The following is a 16,327-nucleotide window of genomic DNA, read 5'->3' on the forward strand; positions in this document are numbered from 1 at the left end:
TTTTATAATATCACTATCACAATCACTGATGGATTACCGAAATAAATAAATAAATAAAAAATATTATTAATATAAAATGTCATGAGCGACCCAAATACTGGTTCTGTTAAAGTTGATTCACGGAATCAGGATGTGCATTGTGGTGGAGTTCAGTAAATTACTTCATTGACTTGACCAGCATCAGTCGTCCGCTGTCGGGGTTGGCTGGCTGTCATCATGGACACCAAACGTTTTATAACTCTTATATGGTTTTTTATAACTATAAGAAACGGTGAGAGGATTTATAGATAGACTTGATGTCGGCATTATATTTAAATTCATCGCAAAAAAAAAACAATTAAATCGCTGTTATATTAACGAAAAAGATAGTTTGATATCTAATTGATATATATGTAATTCTGTACGTTTGTTTGTCATCCGCAGGTCTGTCGATTCGTTGCTACGAATGTAACAGCGCAAACAACTCGATGTGCTTGGACCCTTCATCATACGATAAAGAGAGCCTTCACAAGTATCTTCAAACCACCAACTGCGAGAGAAGCTCGCTCCTGACGCAGGATGTTGACAAAAAGAATCTGTTCTGCCGGAAGATTACACAGACAAGTAAACATGTTTACTAATTATTAAATTATAAAATAATTCCTTTTTAAATGAACGGCCCTTATTTATGATACATTTTAATTTATTTAAGCAAAGATGGGTAACGTATTATTGTATATTATTTTTGTATTTATCAGTCTCTGTTTACTTTACCTATAACCTGGTTACAGATTATTTTAATTTTCGAACTGTTTCGATTCAAACTAAATGGTACCTTAGATTTTCGCGTGTATACGTTCAAATGAAACTAAGTTTTTCGGATACGGTTGGAAATGAAAAATTCATCTCGTTTATAAATGATCACGGCTGTAAAGGTACCGAAACGTTGAGATCGTGTAAATATAAAATATCCGAAAAACTTAGTTTAATTTAAATAGAATTTCTTCTCTCACACGCACCGCATGTCCGCGAGTTATGTTATTAATAATTGTTATTGTCAGTTCTTTACAAAGGTCATGAACCCGAGGTGCGGGTCACTCGGGGTTGCGGCTGGGTCAAACATCGCAAAGACTGCTACAAAGCTGACAACGAGGACCACCTGGAAACTGTGTGCCAATGTTTCTCAGACGACTGCAACGCCGGAACACCACTGACATTCAGTTTATTAACAACGTTATCCGCTTTATATGTTGGCGAAATTGTTTAAAAAAATAATAAAATATTTACCACTCGTAAGAAATGGTTTCTAGAATGATTATACTGAAAAAAAGTGGATCGTAACAATCTGTGTTGAAAAATATTGTAGAAAAGTAATATCTAAAATGTTATCTGTGAACTTGTGCTGCCATCTGTGATGGTTTAGTTAACGTCAAAACTACTTTAAATAAAAACGTTAGTTCTGTTCTGCACTAAATAGCGTTGTTTTATTATAGGTTATGGGCCCAGAAAATTAATGAAAAGTAGTGTTTTAACAAGTATTTCGTCACGGTACGAGTGTTAAAAAGACTGTTTCGACACGCGTTTACACTGTGTTGTGTAGATTGGCTGGACATTCGTGAAATAAAAGTATTTTATTCAGAATTACGATGGCGGCAAACTACTTGGTAAATGTACCCAAATTACGCGGGCGGGAAAATTACAGCGAGTGGAGCTTCGCGGCAGAGAATTTCCTAATCCTTGAAGGCATGAAACATTGTGTAAAGCCAGAAGGAGCTGTAGTAGGAGCTGCAGACGACGAGAAAACTCGAGCAAAATTGATTATGACAATCGACCCGTCTTTGTTTGTACATGTGAAAAGTGTAAGAACAACGAAAGAACTCTGGGATAAACTACAACAGTTATTCGATGACAACGGTTTTTCAAGAAGGATAAATCTGTTACGGAATCTAATTTCGATAAGATTGGAAAACTGCAGTTCAATGACGTCCTACGTGACTCAAATTATTGACACGGCTCAAAAATTAAGTGGCACGGGTTTTGAAATAAATGACCAGTGGACAGGCTCATTGTTATTAGCAGGATTGCCGGATCGATTTTCACCGATGATCATGGCAATTGAGCATTCAGGCATTAGCATAACGGCTGATTCTATCAAATCGAAATTGTTAGACATGGAGTCAACCATAGAGGAACGTGATGAAGTTGGCGGCGCGTTCGCAGCTCGTTCGAATTCTAAGTACAAGAAAAATAAAATGGCGTCAAGAAAAAATGTCAATGTTGGTAGCACTGCCGATACGTCAAAGTCAAACGTGACATGTTACAGATGTAAACAAAAAGGCCATTATAGAAATCAATGTACTAATAACGAAAATAACGCGTCGAACTTCAAGGAAAAACCCCGAATGCAGTCTAATGCGTTTAGTGCTGTGTTCCTGAGCGGGAATTTCAGTAAAAATGCATGGTATATTGACTCTGGAGCCAGTGTACACCTTACGGCAAATGAAAGTTTGGTTATGAATGCGTCGTATGATCAGAAACAGGAAATTATCGTTGCGAACAGTGAAAAGTTGTCAGTTTTGTGTTCTGGCGATGTGAAAATTATAACTACAACTGGTGATATTGATTACGAAATTATGGTTGAAGACGTTTATTGTGTTCCAAGTCTGGCGACTAACTTGCTATCAGTCAGCCAACTCATAAGCAAAGGAAACAAGGTATCTTTTTCTGATAGTAGTTGCTCGGTATATAACAAAAATAATAAGTTAGTAGCAACAGCATTACTAGAAAATGGAGTGTACAAAGTAAACTTACAAAACCAGGAACATTTGGCTGCATCAGTTGTATCAGGTGTTACATGGCATCGCAGATTAGGACACATTAATAAAGACTACCTGAATCAGATGAAGACTGCAGTACAGGGTATGTCTTTTGATGAAAAAGTGGATATTGGTAAATCTTCATGTGATACATGTTGCGAAGGCAAACAGTGTCGGTTACCTTTCAAGAGTATCAATCAGAGAAGCAGTGACCTATTAGATATAGTCCATACAGATATCTGTGGGCCTATGGAAAATATATCCATAGGAGGATCCAAATACTTCTTGTTGTTTGTCGATGATTGTAGTCGAATGGTGTTTGTTTATTTTCTAAAACACAAGAATGAGGCTTTGAGGTGTTTCAAAGAATTCAAAGCCCAGGTGGAAAATCAAACTAAGAAGACAATCAAAGTATTAAGGAGTGATAATGGATTAGAATACTGTAATAAAGAGTTTGACAATCATTTAAAAGGTGCTGGCATAATACACCAAAAAAGTAATCTATACACACCGCAGCAAAATGGATTATGTGAGCGATTCAATCGTACTATTGTTGAAAAGGCAAGATGCTTACTCTTTGATGCCAACCTAGGGAAAGAATTCTGGGGTGAGGCTACTAACACGGCAGTATATCTACAGAATCGAAGCGTGGCTGCAGCATTGGGTAATAAGACACCGTATGAGATATGGACTGGCTGTCAGCCCGACATAAGCCATATCAGAATCTTCGGTAGTACTGCAATGGTCCATGTAGCTAAAGAGAAGCGCAAGAAATGGGACAAGAAGTCAGAAAAATGCATTCTCCTTGGATATCCAGAAAACATAAAGGGATACAGGCTGTATAACCCAGAAACAAAGAAAATATTGACTAGTAGAGATGTGGTTATAATAGAGCAGGAATCAAAATCTGAATGTCAGATGGAAGTTTCCTCTCAGAGTTTTGATTCAGTGGGGGAAGAAGAAGTTAATATAGATGAACCAAACTCGGAATCTGACCACACAGATAGCTCAGAGGACACATTTCTGGATGTGGTTGATGAGACATATAAACCTAGTGATTCTGAAGCTGAAGATATCCCGCAGATTAGACCTCAAAGACCTACACGAGAGAGGAAGCAACCAGACAGGTTCAAATGTTCAAATTTTTGTGCTGGTGAGAGCACATATGATGATGTGACAGGATTGTCTCTTCAGGATGCCTTAGCCGGACCTGAAAAAGAACAGTGGAAAATAGCTATGGCTGAAGAGTTACAAAGTTTCAAAGAGAATGATGCATGGGAGATTAGCAATCCTCCTCAAGATGTTAGAGTTGTAAAGTGCAAGTGGGTGTTACGTAAAAAATATGATTGTGATAATAACATTCGGTTTCGTGCGCGTTTAGTGGCGAAAGGTTTTTCACAAGTTCAAGGTGTGGACTATACTGACACTTTCTCACCTGTAGTGAGGCATACCACATTGCGGCTTTTATTTGCTCTGTCTGTTCAACTTAATCTTGATATAACACATCTTGATGTGACAACTGCTTTCTTGTATGGAATTCTTGAAGAAGACATTTATATACAAATACCTGAAGGTTTTTCTGAGAAAGTAGAGAAAGGTCAAGTTCTTAAATTAAAGAAATCTATGTATGGTTTAAAACAGTCTTCAAGAGTATGGTACAAGAGAGTAGAGGAATGTCTTTTAAAAATTGGCTTTGTTAAATCTAAGATAGAACCTTGTATGTTTTTGAAAACACAGGATAAGTTAAAAACTATTGTTACTCTGTATGTCGACGATTTCTTCATTTTTTCAAATGATATTATAGCTACTAAGCACTTAAAAGATGTTTTATCTGACAATTTTAAAATTAAAGATTTAGGTGAAATCAAGAAATGTCTTGGAGTAAATGTAAAAGTAAATAAATGTGAGAAAACAATATCAATAAGTCAGGAAGATTATATTGATCAGCTGTTACTTAAATTCAAAATGAGTCAATGTAAAACTGTTCAAACTCCAATGGAGACTAAGTTACATGCATCTAAAGATGAGAATAATGTAGATAAGTTATTGTTTCCTTATCAACAAATGATAGGTTCTTTAATGTATTTAGCGGTTCTTACAAGGCCAGACATTGCATTTGCAGTTAGCTTTTTAAGTCAATTTAATAATTCCTATACCAAACAGCATTGTTCATATGTAAAACGCATATTGCGATATTTAAAATTGACCAAACATTATGGTTTAAAATTTTCTGCAGATGGGAACTCTGTCATTGAAGGATTTGTAGATGCTGATTGGGGTGGGAACACTATTGATAGAAGATCCTACACGGGTTTCTGTTTCACTTTGTCAGGTTGTGTAATTTCTTGGGAGACAAAGAAACAGAAGACCGTGGCTTTATCAAGCAGTGAAGCCGAGTACATGGCTTTAACTGAAGCATGTAAGGAATCTCTTTATTTAAGAAATTTACAGTTTGAAATAACTAATAAGAAGTACACTATTGAATTATATAATGATAACCAGAGTGCATTAAAGTTAACTCAAAATCCAATCTTTCATAAGAGAAGCAAACACATTGACATACGTTATCATTTTTCTAGAGAATGTGTAAATAATAATATTGTGAATGTTAAATATTTACCATCAGCTGAGATGCCAGCTGACTTACTTACAAAGAGCTTGTGCTCTAATAAGCATTATTATTTATTGGATAAGTTGGGGGTTCAGCACATATGTTAAAGTTAATAATTGTTCATTATACTGATTTTTATCAATATAACATTGTTAGATATAGTGGGGGTGTAGAAAAGTAATATCTAAAATGTTATCTGTGAACTTGTGCTGCCATCTGTGATGGTTTAGTTAACGTCAAAACTACTTTAAATAAAAACGTTAGTTCTGTTCTGCACTAAATAGCGTTGTTTTATTATAAATATTAGTATTGTATTTATAAAAAAATGTTATTAATGACACTTTAAATGGTTTCCGAACGATATCGTACCTATTATAAAATAAAACCGAATTAAATTAATGCAAAGCTATAGTAATGGTTTAAATATTTTTCTAGTATATAACTTCCAAAATTTTATTTATTGATACTTAAGAATGTCAAACTATTTTACTTTAAGTTTAAATTATTTTAACACAAAATGGCGAACGGTTCTCTCTACTATTTATTTAATTAAATGTGTATTCATAAGTTCCGCCAATAACGTCCAATAATGTAATTTTTATTATTATTTTATTAAAATATTATGTATTTTTTATTTGCAAGAAAATAAAACATGATTATTTTTTTTTTCTAAAATAAAAATCGTAATCATTACTTTTTCATTATTTTATACGGTGTTGAAGAAAAATTTTTGTGAATTAAATTTTTATTTTGCTTCTAACCCATAAAAAAATTAATTTTATGATTTCAAATTACAGTTTTTTCTATACTTTTACAAATTTATTAATAAAAAAAATAGTGATAAGATTATTTAATTAAATCAAATTTATTGCCAATTTTGTACGTAACACATGTCTAGAAATAGACTTCTTGAACAAAAAACTCATACAAAAATATGGCGATGAAGTTACACTCCGTATAAAGTGATATTAGTATTTTGATTAAATGCCCATATTTGGTAGATGTTGTCGGTGGACATTAATTTGTAATATATATATATACATATATATATGTGTGTGTGTGTATATGTATTACATTATTGCTCATAGTGGATATGTCTCTCACAATCTTTTGTTTCGACTTCCGCAAACAAGTATATACTTAACAATGTAGCAAACAAAAAGCCGGAAAGTATTTTAGGTTATGTTTTGTTATTTACTCACTCCGTAACTAATTTGGACTCCGATGAATAGGGTATTATAAGAATGGTTTAAAATCTTTCGTATAAATGGTGCAAAAAATATATTGTTTTTAATTTTTAATAATATAATAAAATATTATCACAGTTACTATATATACTGCCATCTAACGGCGGACACTGACACCGTGTGTATAGTAATTTAGAACTTATAGAATTACATCTAGTTAACATAGATGGCAGATTTGTGAAATTTTAAAAATATTAATATTTTTATCAAAAAGTTTCTTGCAAAAATAATCGAGTCAGATGATTATTATTAAAGTTAAACATTTCGTCTGAATGATATATAATTATAAATAAAAAAAAATACCATTTTTACACAAAAAAATATCAAATAACAACTGCTATTTTGTGGTTCTCAGCAAGTCAGGTTGGCCGAGTGGTCTAAGGCGCCAGATTTAAGCTCTGGTTCCCGAGAGGGAGCGTGGGTTCGAACCCCACACCTGACAAATAGTCGTTTTTTTTAATCTTTCCAGTTTAATTTTTAAATGTTTTAGATTAAACAACCACCCTAACTAAGGTCTATTCAGATAATAAATTTGAATTTTTGATATAACCTGGATATTTCTTGACTCTCATTATATAATCACACCTGATAGTGAATGCCCGAACGATTGTTTCCAGTCAAAGATGGTAAACTACAAACTCATCAATACAGTAATAAGTTAATAACACAATCACTTTATCTTCAAAGACACCTAAATAAAAATTGGAAGAAAACAGACGAAAAGCAAATAGAATGCGACATTTTATTTTTGATGTCAATCGTCAAGGCGAAATCAAAACTAATTCAGCTCTTAATTTTAATGTTCATTTGATTATATATTTTATAAATGTTTCTTATCTACATGCTGATCACAAGTTTGTTCGCATTGCATTGACGTAACGAAGGTTGGTGAATGAGAAACGGGTAACTTTTTGTATGTTGTACGAAAGAACTTCCGCAAAGCATGCCGCTGTAAAATGTACTGTTAGGTGTGATAACAAATTTCAAATCCGTAAGTATTTTAGAGATACTAAACATTAATTATATAAATGCAGTGTTATTTAATTAAAACCTATTTGAATATATGTCAAGAAAATTCATGTCAATGTCAAATAAACTACCGCCATTTTGATCATATTTCAAATGACTTGTAAAGATATATATAAAATGAATATCTGCTCGTGACGTACATAAAGCAACTGAAAACTGCGCAATTGTCATCAAATGAAAATAGGAAAATTCCTGCTTTGATATTTCGATAACGCGACGCACAAGCGAAAGAGAACTTTAATAATTGCAGTTAAAGTGTACATTCGTTTCATTATATTTATCACTGACACAAACACGAACGCAGAGCACACACATGTATATGCCATTAGTTTATTTATGTTTTGTTTTGTAAACAGTTTCCGACCTTTGAATAAATAATACAGCTGTTATAAACATCTCTGAATGTTCATCTCACTTTTAGTTCTTACATTTTATATGGAATATAAATTTAATTACATATAATAATTCCAGATTCACATCTTTTTATATGATTTATTATAATAATTTAATTCTAGACAACCGTATCTGAGTTTTGGTCTTTTATATTCTTTTTTTAATTATGATTTATTAGTTACTACTCGTTTGGAGTTCCAAAAAAAATGATAATTGAACAATACAAACATCTATGCAACAGATAAAAAAAAAACTTATATTTTTCAAAGAGTTTATTTCAAGATAAAATTTTGTTTATAATTATTACCTCGTGAATTAAAAAAGCTTTTTTTTATTATGGACATCAATATTAAGTTAACCTCCGATGCAAAACAAGGTAAGGAATGATTAAAATATATTGTCTATGCCTTTTTGTGAATCCATTATTTATATAATTTTGACCAACTTGTCAGATACTTAACACTCAAATATCAATTATTTTTTCACTTTACAAAGTATACTAACACGCTTCAAATTACTTTAAAATCACTAAACTAGCAAATTTTATTGGCTAATTTTATTAAAATAAACTATAAATGGACTTTCATTATTTCATTAAATTTTAATAATAAAAGGAGATTTAAGAAATACGTTTTTTTTTAAGAATAAGAAGTTGAGATAAGGAGCACTTTTGAAAATAAAAAGGTTAGTATATAATAAGACCCAGTTTAAACACGCTTTATAAATAGCAGAAAAATACAAAAATATTTATAATCTTCTAAGCAACAGTCGGTATTGATCCGCGGTATACAACCATTAGCAGATTAGATTGTGGCAGAGTGGCGTAACTACACTGTTCGAGGCTCGTGGCAAAATTCATCGGATGCCCCCCCCCCCCAGTTATAAAAAAGCTGAACGTTTAATAATAGTATTTTTTAATTTAAAATACTTATATATACACTTTTATTTGGTAGACTTTAATCACTGGAGGAGGCCTTTACCTTGAGGTCTTACAGAATAACCACAATATCCAATAATTTTAGTATATAATACACACACACACACATACATACATACATTAGTATACATACATACTAATGTATGTATGTATGTGTGTGTTATAGTTAATAAATATATATATTTAAAAACTATTACTACTAATAAAATTATTAACACTAACACAAATAAAAACTTTGTATACAAATATTTTTCTCTCAGAAATAAAAGGAATTTACATATGAACATTCATATCCTCTTTATACCCACTTTCCCCTATTTTTTGCAATAAAAAGTAGCCTATGTTGTTCCTCATGGTCTATTCTATCTCTGTACCAAATTTCATCAAAATCGGTTCACTGGTTTAGGCGTGAAAGCGTAACAGACAGACAGACATAGTTACTTTCGCATTTATAATATTAGTATGGATGTGATAATATAAATGTTGGGAATTTTGATCTGACCAGGGGCCCCTTCCAGCTGGGGGCCCGTGGCATTTTGCCGACTTGCCACCCTGTAGTTACGCCACTGTTGTGGCAACACCTGAATGAAGTTCAACGAAGACGGCCATTACTTATTAGTTATTAGTGGGTACATAATGGAGATTTATGAAACTATTACAACAAAAAAAAACATTTATTCCAGAATAATTCATTATTTTAAGAATAATTATCTGAATATATGTATTATATTTAATAATATAATTTAATGAAAATTACAATTTACGATTCCCGGTTGTGTAGAAGATTTTTTTTTGTTTATATTTCATATTCGAATCACATTTCAGAATTCGTACATTGGTTTAATGTTAAAAAGCGAAATTATGGATAAAAAGTGCAATGAAAACTAACAAAATTCAGTAATAACTAATGTTATTCAAATTTATACTGATACTTGTGTTCGTAACTGGTCGACTTTCTCACGTTTCAGACAAGTTCAAGCTGTGGATCGTAGTGAATGTCTCTCCAGAAGTTTCCATCCAACCGTACGACGCTATCTGTTGCAGGAATCTATTAATAAATTCATAAAATAATAACAGTTTATGAATTTCTGTTTTTCGTATAGAATGAACGTGTAAAGCCTTCATTATTATCTAAAAACTTATATTATGATATAAATAACTTAATACAACGATTTTCTGAATTCTGACCTATCTTTTTTTTATTATGCTATGGCTTCATTGAAACTATGGAATATTTTGCCAATATCAAGGTTTTTACTTATCTCAAGAATATTATAATCTTATCAATAAAAAATCTTATTCATAATATATCAATCTTATTAAATTCAAGTGTCATGCATTGCTCGAATTTGACATGACAGGTCATAAAAGATTAAAAAAAATTACACAAAACATATGTCATATGCATATTTAAGATATATAAAATCAATTCGAATTAAGATATTAATATTTAATTACAATCAAATTTATATTCAGTACATAGATGAAGTTTAAAAAAAAACGTAATTCTCGATGGTTTATTACATGAGGCTTCGGCCTTAATATAAATAAATAAAAAAATATTTAAGAAAAAAAAGGATAATAGACAGTTCCGGCCTGATATATAAAAATAATTAAATACAAAAAATACAAAAGACATGGCTGTATGGGCTTTGATTTCTTTGCCTGTTCGGAAACGGAACGAAATTAACCAAAAAAAAAAAGTTTATTAGATAAAATATTATATTAAAATTAATTAATTCAAAAAACGTTATTATTTTTGAAACGTTAATATATCACACTCACACAAGTGACAAGTATCATGTTTGTACTTTGTGTGTCACCATATCGCGTTTTGTTGTGCCGTCCTTGTAAACATGTGTTTTAGAATCGCTGGTATTGTATATCACTGTAAGCAAACACAATTAACCAGAAGCTTCCAGAAATCAAAAACAGGTGACATCCATAATTATACAATAAGATTTCATATAGTTAATTGAATTAAGTCGTCATCTTAATCAATATGACCAAGATATAAACATAAAACCGTTATTATATATTTTACGGATGGAAAGCTTAGTATCTATGCGTGACATAGTAAAAAATAATATGACTTTTGAAAGCATAGATACAAAATTAATTGTTATTATTCCTTGAAACGTCATTTTTAGTCATAAAATTAAAAATAAAAAACTGTAATGATTAAGTTCATATTCAATAGATGTGAGAACGTTAAATATTTTAAATTATTATTCAATGAATTAAAAACTATATCGTTAAGTCCATATATGATATAGCAATATAGTCTTCATTCAAACACGAGTTATTTTCCAACACATTGCACAATATTATAACCAGTGAATATTAGGATGGAGATTTTTTATTGACGTATTATTATTTTTTTTTAGTTCAGATAAAACCGCAATTCCTACGGAATATAATATATTACGTGGATATTACACAGCTTAAATTTAATATCTATTTAGTTATTATTAATTTAAAATTCTTATTATTTTTCACTTCAGTCACTTTACACTTAACCTAAGAGCCCTGAAATTAGGTCGTGATAGAACCGATTGAGACTAATAAATCGTAAATTATTTATACAATACGATCACGAAGTCGTGAATCATTGCGTAAATATTACTCAATAAACGCTAAGTATTACGATGACGTCACTGTCCACGGGAATTACACGGCATACATGAAAAATTCTAAGAATTAATTAATCTTTATGTAACACGAAGCCATTTGCGAGAATGGAAAAGAGACAGAGATGGAAGATAGTCCATCTCTGTCTTTCACTTATATTTTAATGAGATTATTCGCGATTATTTATTTATATATTCATTTATGTTTTTATTTCAAAAGAAGCATCATTTAAGGTTTTATAGTATTATTATGTTTGTTTCACTTTGTATTCCACTACTTATATTATTTATCTTTATTTACTTTAATACAATAAAATGAAAATATGCGTAAGGCTTGGCTAATGAGAATATTCGATAGCAAGCGATATTTCTAGCCAAGCCTTGCTGTGACATATGGACGCCGAAGACTCGGTAATTTGCCGCTCTCCCCTTCCTAGTATCGATCTCTGACCATTAGCTGTAAATAGAATATGTAGTCGGTGACGGAAAAAATGTACCCGAATATGATTTTTGTAAAATAAAGTAGTTAGTTATTATTAATTTAAAATCACAGACAATAATATTTAAGTCCTAATCGTAATTTGTTAATAATAATAATAATTTTTACATATTGATTTTTATCGCGTTTCTGGACGTTTATTTCAGAAGTAAAGTTAATTTCTTTTGGCACACTTATTATTATCAAAATAACTGTATGACGTTGAAAGTTATGAATTATTTATCCTGGGAACTTTTTTATATTTTCACGTAATTTTGGAAGGTTTTTGATATTTTAATGGAACTCTTAATATGGATGGGTTTTAGTATTACCTCTCACGAAAGTATTTTCTTCTCTAATGATATTATTTTCAAATTTTGCTCAACCGTTTCAAAGATATAAGTACTAGACAAACAAAAAAGCATGGAACATTTTGGAAATCGCTTTTTTGCCATAGAACTAAAGAGAAAAATTTGTATTTAAATTACAGTCACGTTTGATGTCACATTTTTTAGTATTTCAAATTAGCTGCGGAACCCGCATAAACAATTTGAGTTATGAGAAGTCACGTTTCTTTAGTTCAGACATATAGCAGCCATTCTTGGAACACGTGCGTTGTTTGTTTACGGTTTACAGGCGCTGTGTGTGTATGTGTGAGTGAGTCGCACACACACAACACGCGTCTGCTGGTGATGTCTCGACGCAGTAAAGGTGAGTTCATGTTGACTCTCAGGAGCGTATTCGTTTAAATATTTACAATATTCGTCAAAGTTAATTATTATTACTATAGAATATAGATCTTTTTCTTGCTATAGCTGTTAAATCTAATTTCAATATTAGTTTTTATTAAAAAGCCTAAGATTAGCAGAATTTCCGTCTCTCCTAAACATGGAACAAAACAACGTTGAGAGTATATTGAAAAGTATAATTACTTTATCGGCCCATAACACAACATACAGTTTGTAAGTAGTAGCGATAATTTAAAATTTCAATACTGATTGTCTAAAATCAATTTATAAAATCAAAAAATAAAGACATCACTTTAAACGCCTCCTAATTACGCGAAGCTTCCACAAACACATTTGTAATCCAATAAATAAGACACATAGCACACATAGATAAGTATGAATGACGCAGTTCAGTGTCGAGGGTAGAGGGGAGAGGGGCTGAAACCTTTATATAGACAGCGTCAATACCGAACAAGCCAGTTTAACTCAAGAAGTAAGCAAATAAAGTTACAATCAGAGTTTACAGTTGTCCGGCTTCAGCCCTAACAATGGGTATGTTTATATTTTATTATTCGCATTTTATACAGCAATTAACCTTGAGCCTTATCAATTATCTCATATATAAACAATTACCACGTTTGGGTGTGATTTTTCCCTTAAAGATATTTAATTGTTTACAAAAACTAAACGAATTCGTTCGATCAGTTAACGCTAGAGATATTTTATTATTTATTCCTAAATTTATCTCGTGTAATCGGAACAATAAATCGATACGGTTCTAGATGATTTATTTCTTACTAACTTATTAATAACATCAAAAAAATCGATCATGTAAAATGTTTTGAGAAATTTCCGAAGAGTTGTGATAATTATGTCGCTTTTATGGTTTTGGTAAGAAATATCCTTCAATATAAACATATATGGAGGTGATGCTAGGTTTCAGTTAAACAAAATGGCTTCCAATTGCGTCATATTTGACCTACTGTTAAAAATGAGTCATCAGTTTCCGTTACACATAAAATCAGTTATTTCCTTATACATATTACAGGAAAGTATTGATGATCGTAATGAAATTGATAAATCTAATATGGTAGCTTCATCGTAAAGAAATATTAAAATAAAATTACCTTGAGAATTAAGATCTATTTTTAAACATAACGTGCATAGTTACCCGTTATTAATATAAACCGAATATAATTTTGTTGACGTCACAGCGTCTCTCATTTGGCATGTATCCATTTCTAAATACGGTTATTTTTCATTCCAGATACATTAAACATAAAACCGTTAAGTCAGGATCTCGAGTGGTCTCAGGAAGCGCCAGTTGGCGTCGAGGCCGCTCGGGACGTGGGCTCGGCTTGTGTTCCTAATGACATTGCGTCTTCATCCAGCGAGGAGAGGGCTATACGCCGCGTGACGGGCCGCTGGGGTGCCGAGTGGTTGAGCTGACTCGGCTCGGGCAAATATCTCCCAGGGCCCCAGTGGCCACCGGAACACCCCCTACCGCCGCCGCGTTGGGGGTCCCAGCGCCCAGCTTTGCACCTCTCCCTCCAGAATTACGAGGACCTGGTCGCCAAAGCCGAGGCGCTATTGAGCCGACTCGTAGTAGCCGAAAACTACGACTCCGTTAACAACTTCATCAGTCTCTACGATGCATATATGTCAGCCCCTGATGATACCCTCGCAGAATTCTTCCCTAAATACAACCCACCGATCCGTCCCAGGAAGCACACTTGTGTAGGTCTGGGAATGGAGGTCATAAAGCGTTTGAAAGTTCTTGAGAAGGATTTCCCCGGGATCTCGAAATCTATGATGCTAGTGTCGTGTGACGAGAACATCCAAGACCTCGTGGATTACACCACATCCAGCCCTGGACCTCAAGGATTCCTTATAGAAACTGAGAAGGATCACGTGATGGTGGCCATTCATGTAAGAATCGGGGGTAGAGCTGGTGTCTTCCTGTCTGACCTGGGTTACCACATCTCCCGTGTAGTGACAGTCATGGCTGATAGATGCTACCCACACACAGGTAACAATCTCTAAGCTTTATAGATGTTTTAGAAGGTCACTTAAATATCTTATACCAGCTACAATTAAAGTAGATTTCACTCTGTCTATCATTAAAGTACAAGTTACATTCTCTTAGATTTGTTTAACTTTGCACTTGTTATATATTTTCTTTCAAGAACCCTGACATACAATTTCATCAATGTTTTATTAGAAAACACAAGTCAAACCATGAAGCTAAACTGTTACTTTTGATTTTCTAGGTTGGTTCACTCAATCAGACGAACCACACTGCCGCAAGGAGTACAACTATCAGATAAACACACTCAACTCACACTACATAGAGTGGCATGAGCGGGAGACTAGAGGAGAGAGTGTCAAAGAAAGGCTCTCCCTCATATACACGGGGAAGGCATACCTGAGTGCTGTAGCTGTCACCGAGAAGAGAAATCTGGTGTGGGATTTGAGGTTAGTTGGAATGATACTAAATTTTAGACATCTTTAATAGATTTTTTCATGTATTTGATATATCATTACAATTAAACTTGCTATATGAAGTTAATTTAATATATATTATTTCTTATAATACATAATTCTCATAATAATCATATATTAACTGTATATTCCAGGAGTCTCTTGGCTCGTAACCCTAAAGGTCACCTCACTGCCGGCATCTACTTCCCTTTGAAGCGTAAGGAGCAGCAATTCACCATGTTCTTTGATGGTCACAGCGGCAAACAAAGGAAGAAACTCACCTTTGATACATTCTTAGAACGACAGAAGGTTATATACTTTATTCTTATTTAACAATATTTTTTTTTTAAATAACTGATAATTTGATATAATATTTTGTTGATATACAATTGTATGATAATTAATTATTTATTTTAAAATTGTCTTACTTAATACTGATAGTTCCTATTAACTTCCAGATCCCTGATGAAGTAGTGGATGAAGTGGAGCAATGTAACGATCAGCTGAGGTTGAAGGACGGGGAACTGCTGTGTATCCTGAAACGACTAGCGACCATCATGGCTGACGAGGAGTACATGACAGAACTGTTGGACATCAACAACAAGATTACAGAACTATCAGCTGGGAACTAAACATCACACAGACCTGCAACAGAACAACAGCATTAGACGGAGTCATTAGATATTGTAGCTTAGAATCACAGAATCGGCTCAATTGGGAAATAAAATTTAAAAAAATATATATTTTTTGTTTAATTTTCATTGTTGTTTTATAGTAGTCTGAAATTTCATAAAAAATCTGCTTAGCAACTCATGAGTAATACAACCTCATACATGTGTTACCTTAACAAAAAAAGTCGAATATAATCTGTCATAAGATTATAAGAACACAAATCTTTTTTGATATACTCAGTATTTTTTTTTAAATATATAAAAGTTAACGTTTAAAAAAAACTAGAAGTTAACTATTTGGTTAAAATGTTCATTAAACTAAATACA

At 32.5% G+C, this 16,327-nt stretch overlaps 2 protein-coding genes and 1 non-coding gene across 5 annotated transcripts; all 3 read left to right on the forward strand.

Moving 5' to 3' along the window:
• The first annotated feature begins 123 nt into the window (after positions 1 to 123).
• LOC116771172 (uncharacterized) lies at positions 124 to 6,099 on the forward strand. 3 transcript variants are annotated; one of them, XR_009752946.1, is made up of 4 exons: positions 124 to 271; positions 424 to 603; positions 1,041 to 1,334; positions 5,705 to 6,099. XR_009752946.1 is itself a non-coding variant. In XM_032662936.2 (3 exons), the coding sequence occupies exons 1-3, from the start codon at positions 217 to 219 to the stop codon at positions 1,244 to 1,246; spliced, it is 441 nt and encodes a 146-aa protein (XP_032518827.2). In that variant the 5' UTR covers positions 124 to 216; the 3' UTR covers positions 1,247 to 1,335. The 3 variants fall into 3 exon arrangements, 1 of the variants encoding a protein (XP_032518827.2); XR_009752947.1 differs by having other exon boundaries at positions 1,053 to 1,334; XM_032662936.2 differs by lacking the exon at positions 5,705 to 6,099 and having other exon boundaries at positions 1,041 to 1,335.
• Positions 6,100 to 7,011: 912 nt separating this feature from the next.
• Trnal-uaa (transfer RNA leucine (anticodon UAA)) lies at positions 7,012 to 7,095 on the forward strand. Its single transcript has one exon. It is a non-coding gene; the product is annotated as a tRNA-Leu (tRNA).
• Positions 7,096 to 13,249: 6,154 nt separating this feature from the next.
• Positions 13,250 to 16,070, forward strand: LOC116771170 (uncharacterized). The gene is made up of 5 exons (XM_032662933.2): positions 13,250 to 13,400; positions 14,116 to 14,877; positions 15,119 to 15,323; positions 15,485 to 15,638; positions 15,788 to 16,070. The coding sequence occupies exons 2-5, from the start codon at positions 14,508 to 14,510 to the stop codon at positions 15,959 to 15,961; spliced, it is 903 nt and encodes a 300-aa protein (XP_032518824.1). The 5' UTR covers positions 13,250 to 13,400; positions 14,116 to 14,507; the 3' UTR covers positions 15,962 to 16,070.
• The last annotated feature ends 257 nt before the right edge of the window (positions 16,071 to 16,327 follow it).

The sequence above is a fragment of the Danaus plexippus genome, chromosome 17, assembly GCF_018135715.1.
Source record: "Danaus plexippus chromosome 17, MEX_DaPlex, whole genome shotgun sequence".
NCBI classification, from domain to species: domain Eukaryota; kingdom Metazoa; phylum Arthropoda; class Insecta; order Lepidoptera; family Nymphalidae; genus Danaus; species Danaus plexippus.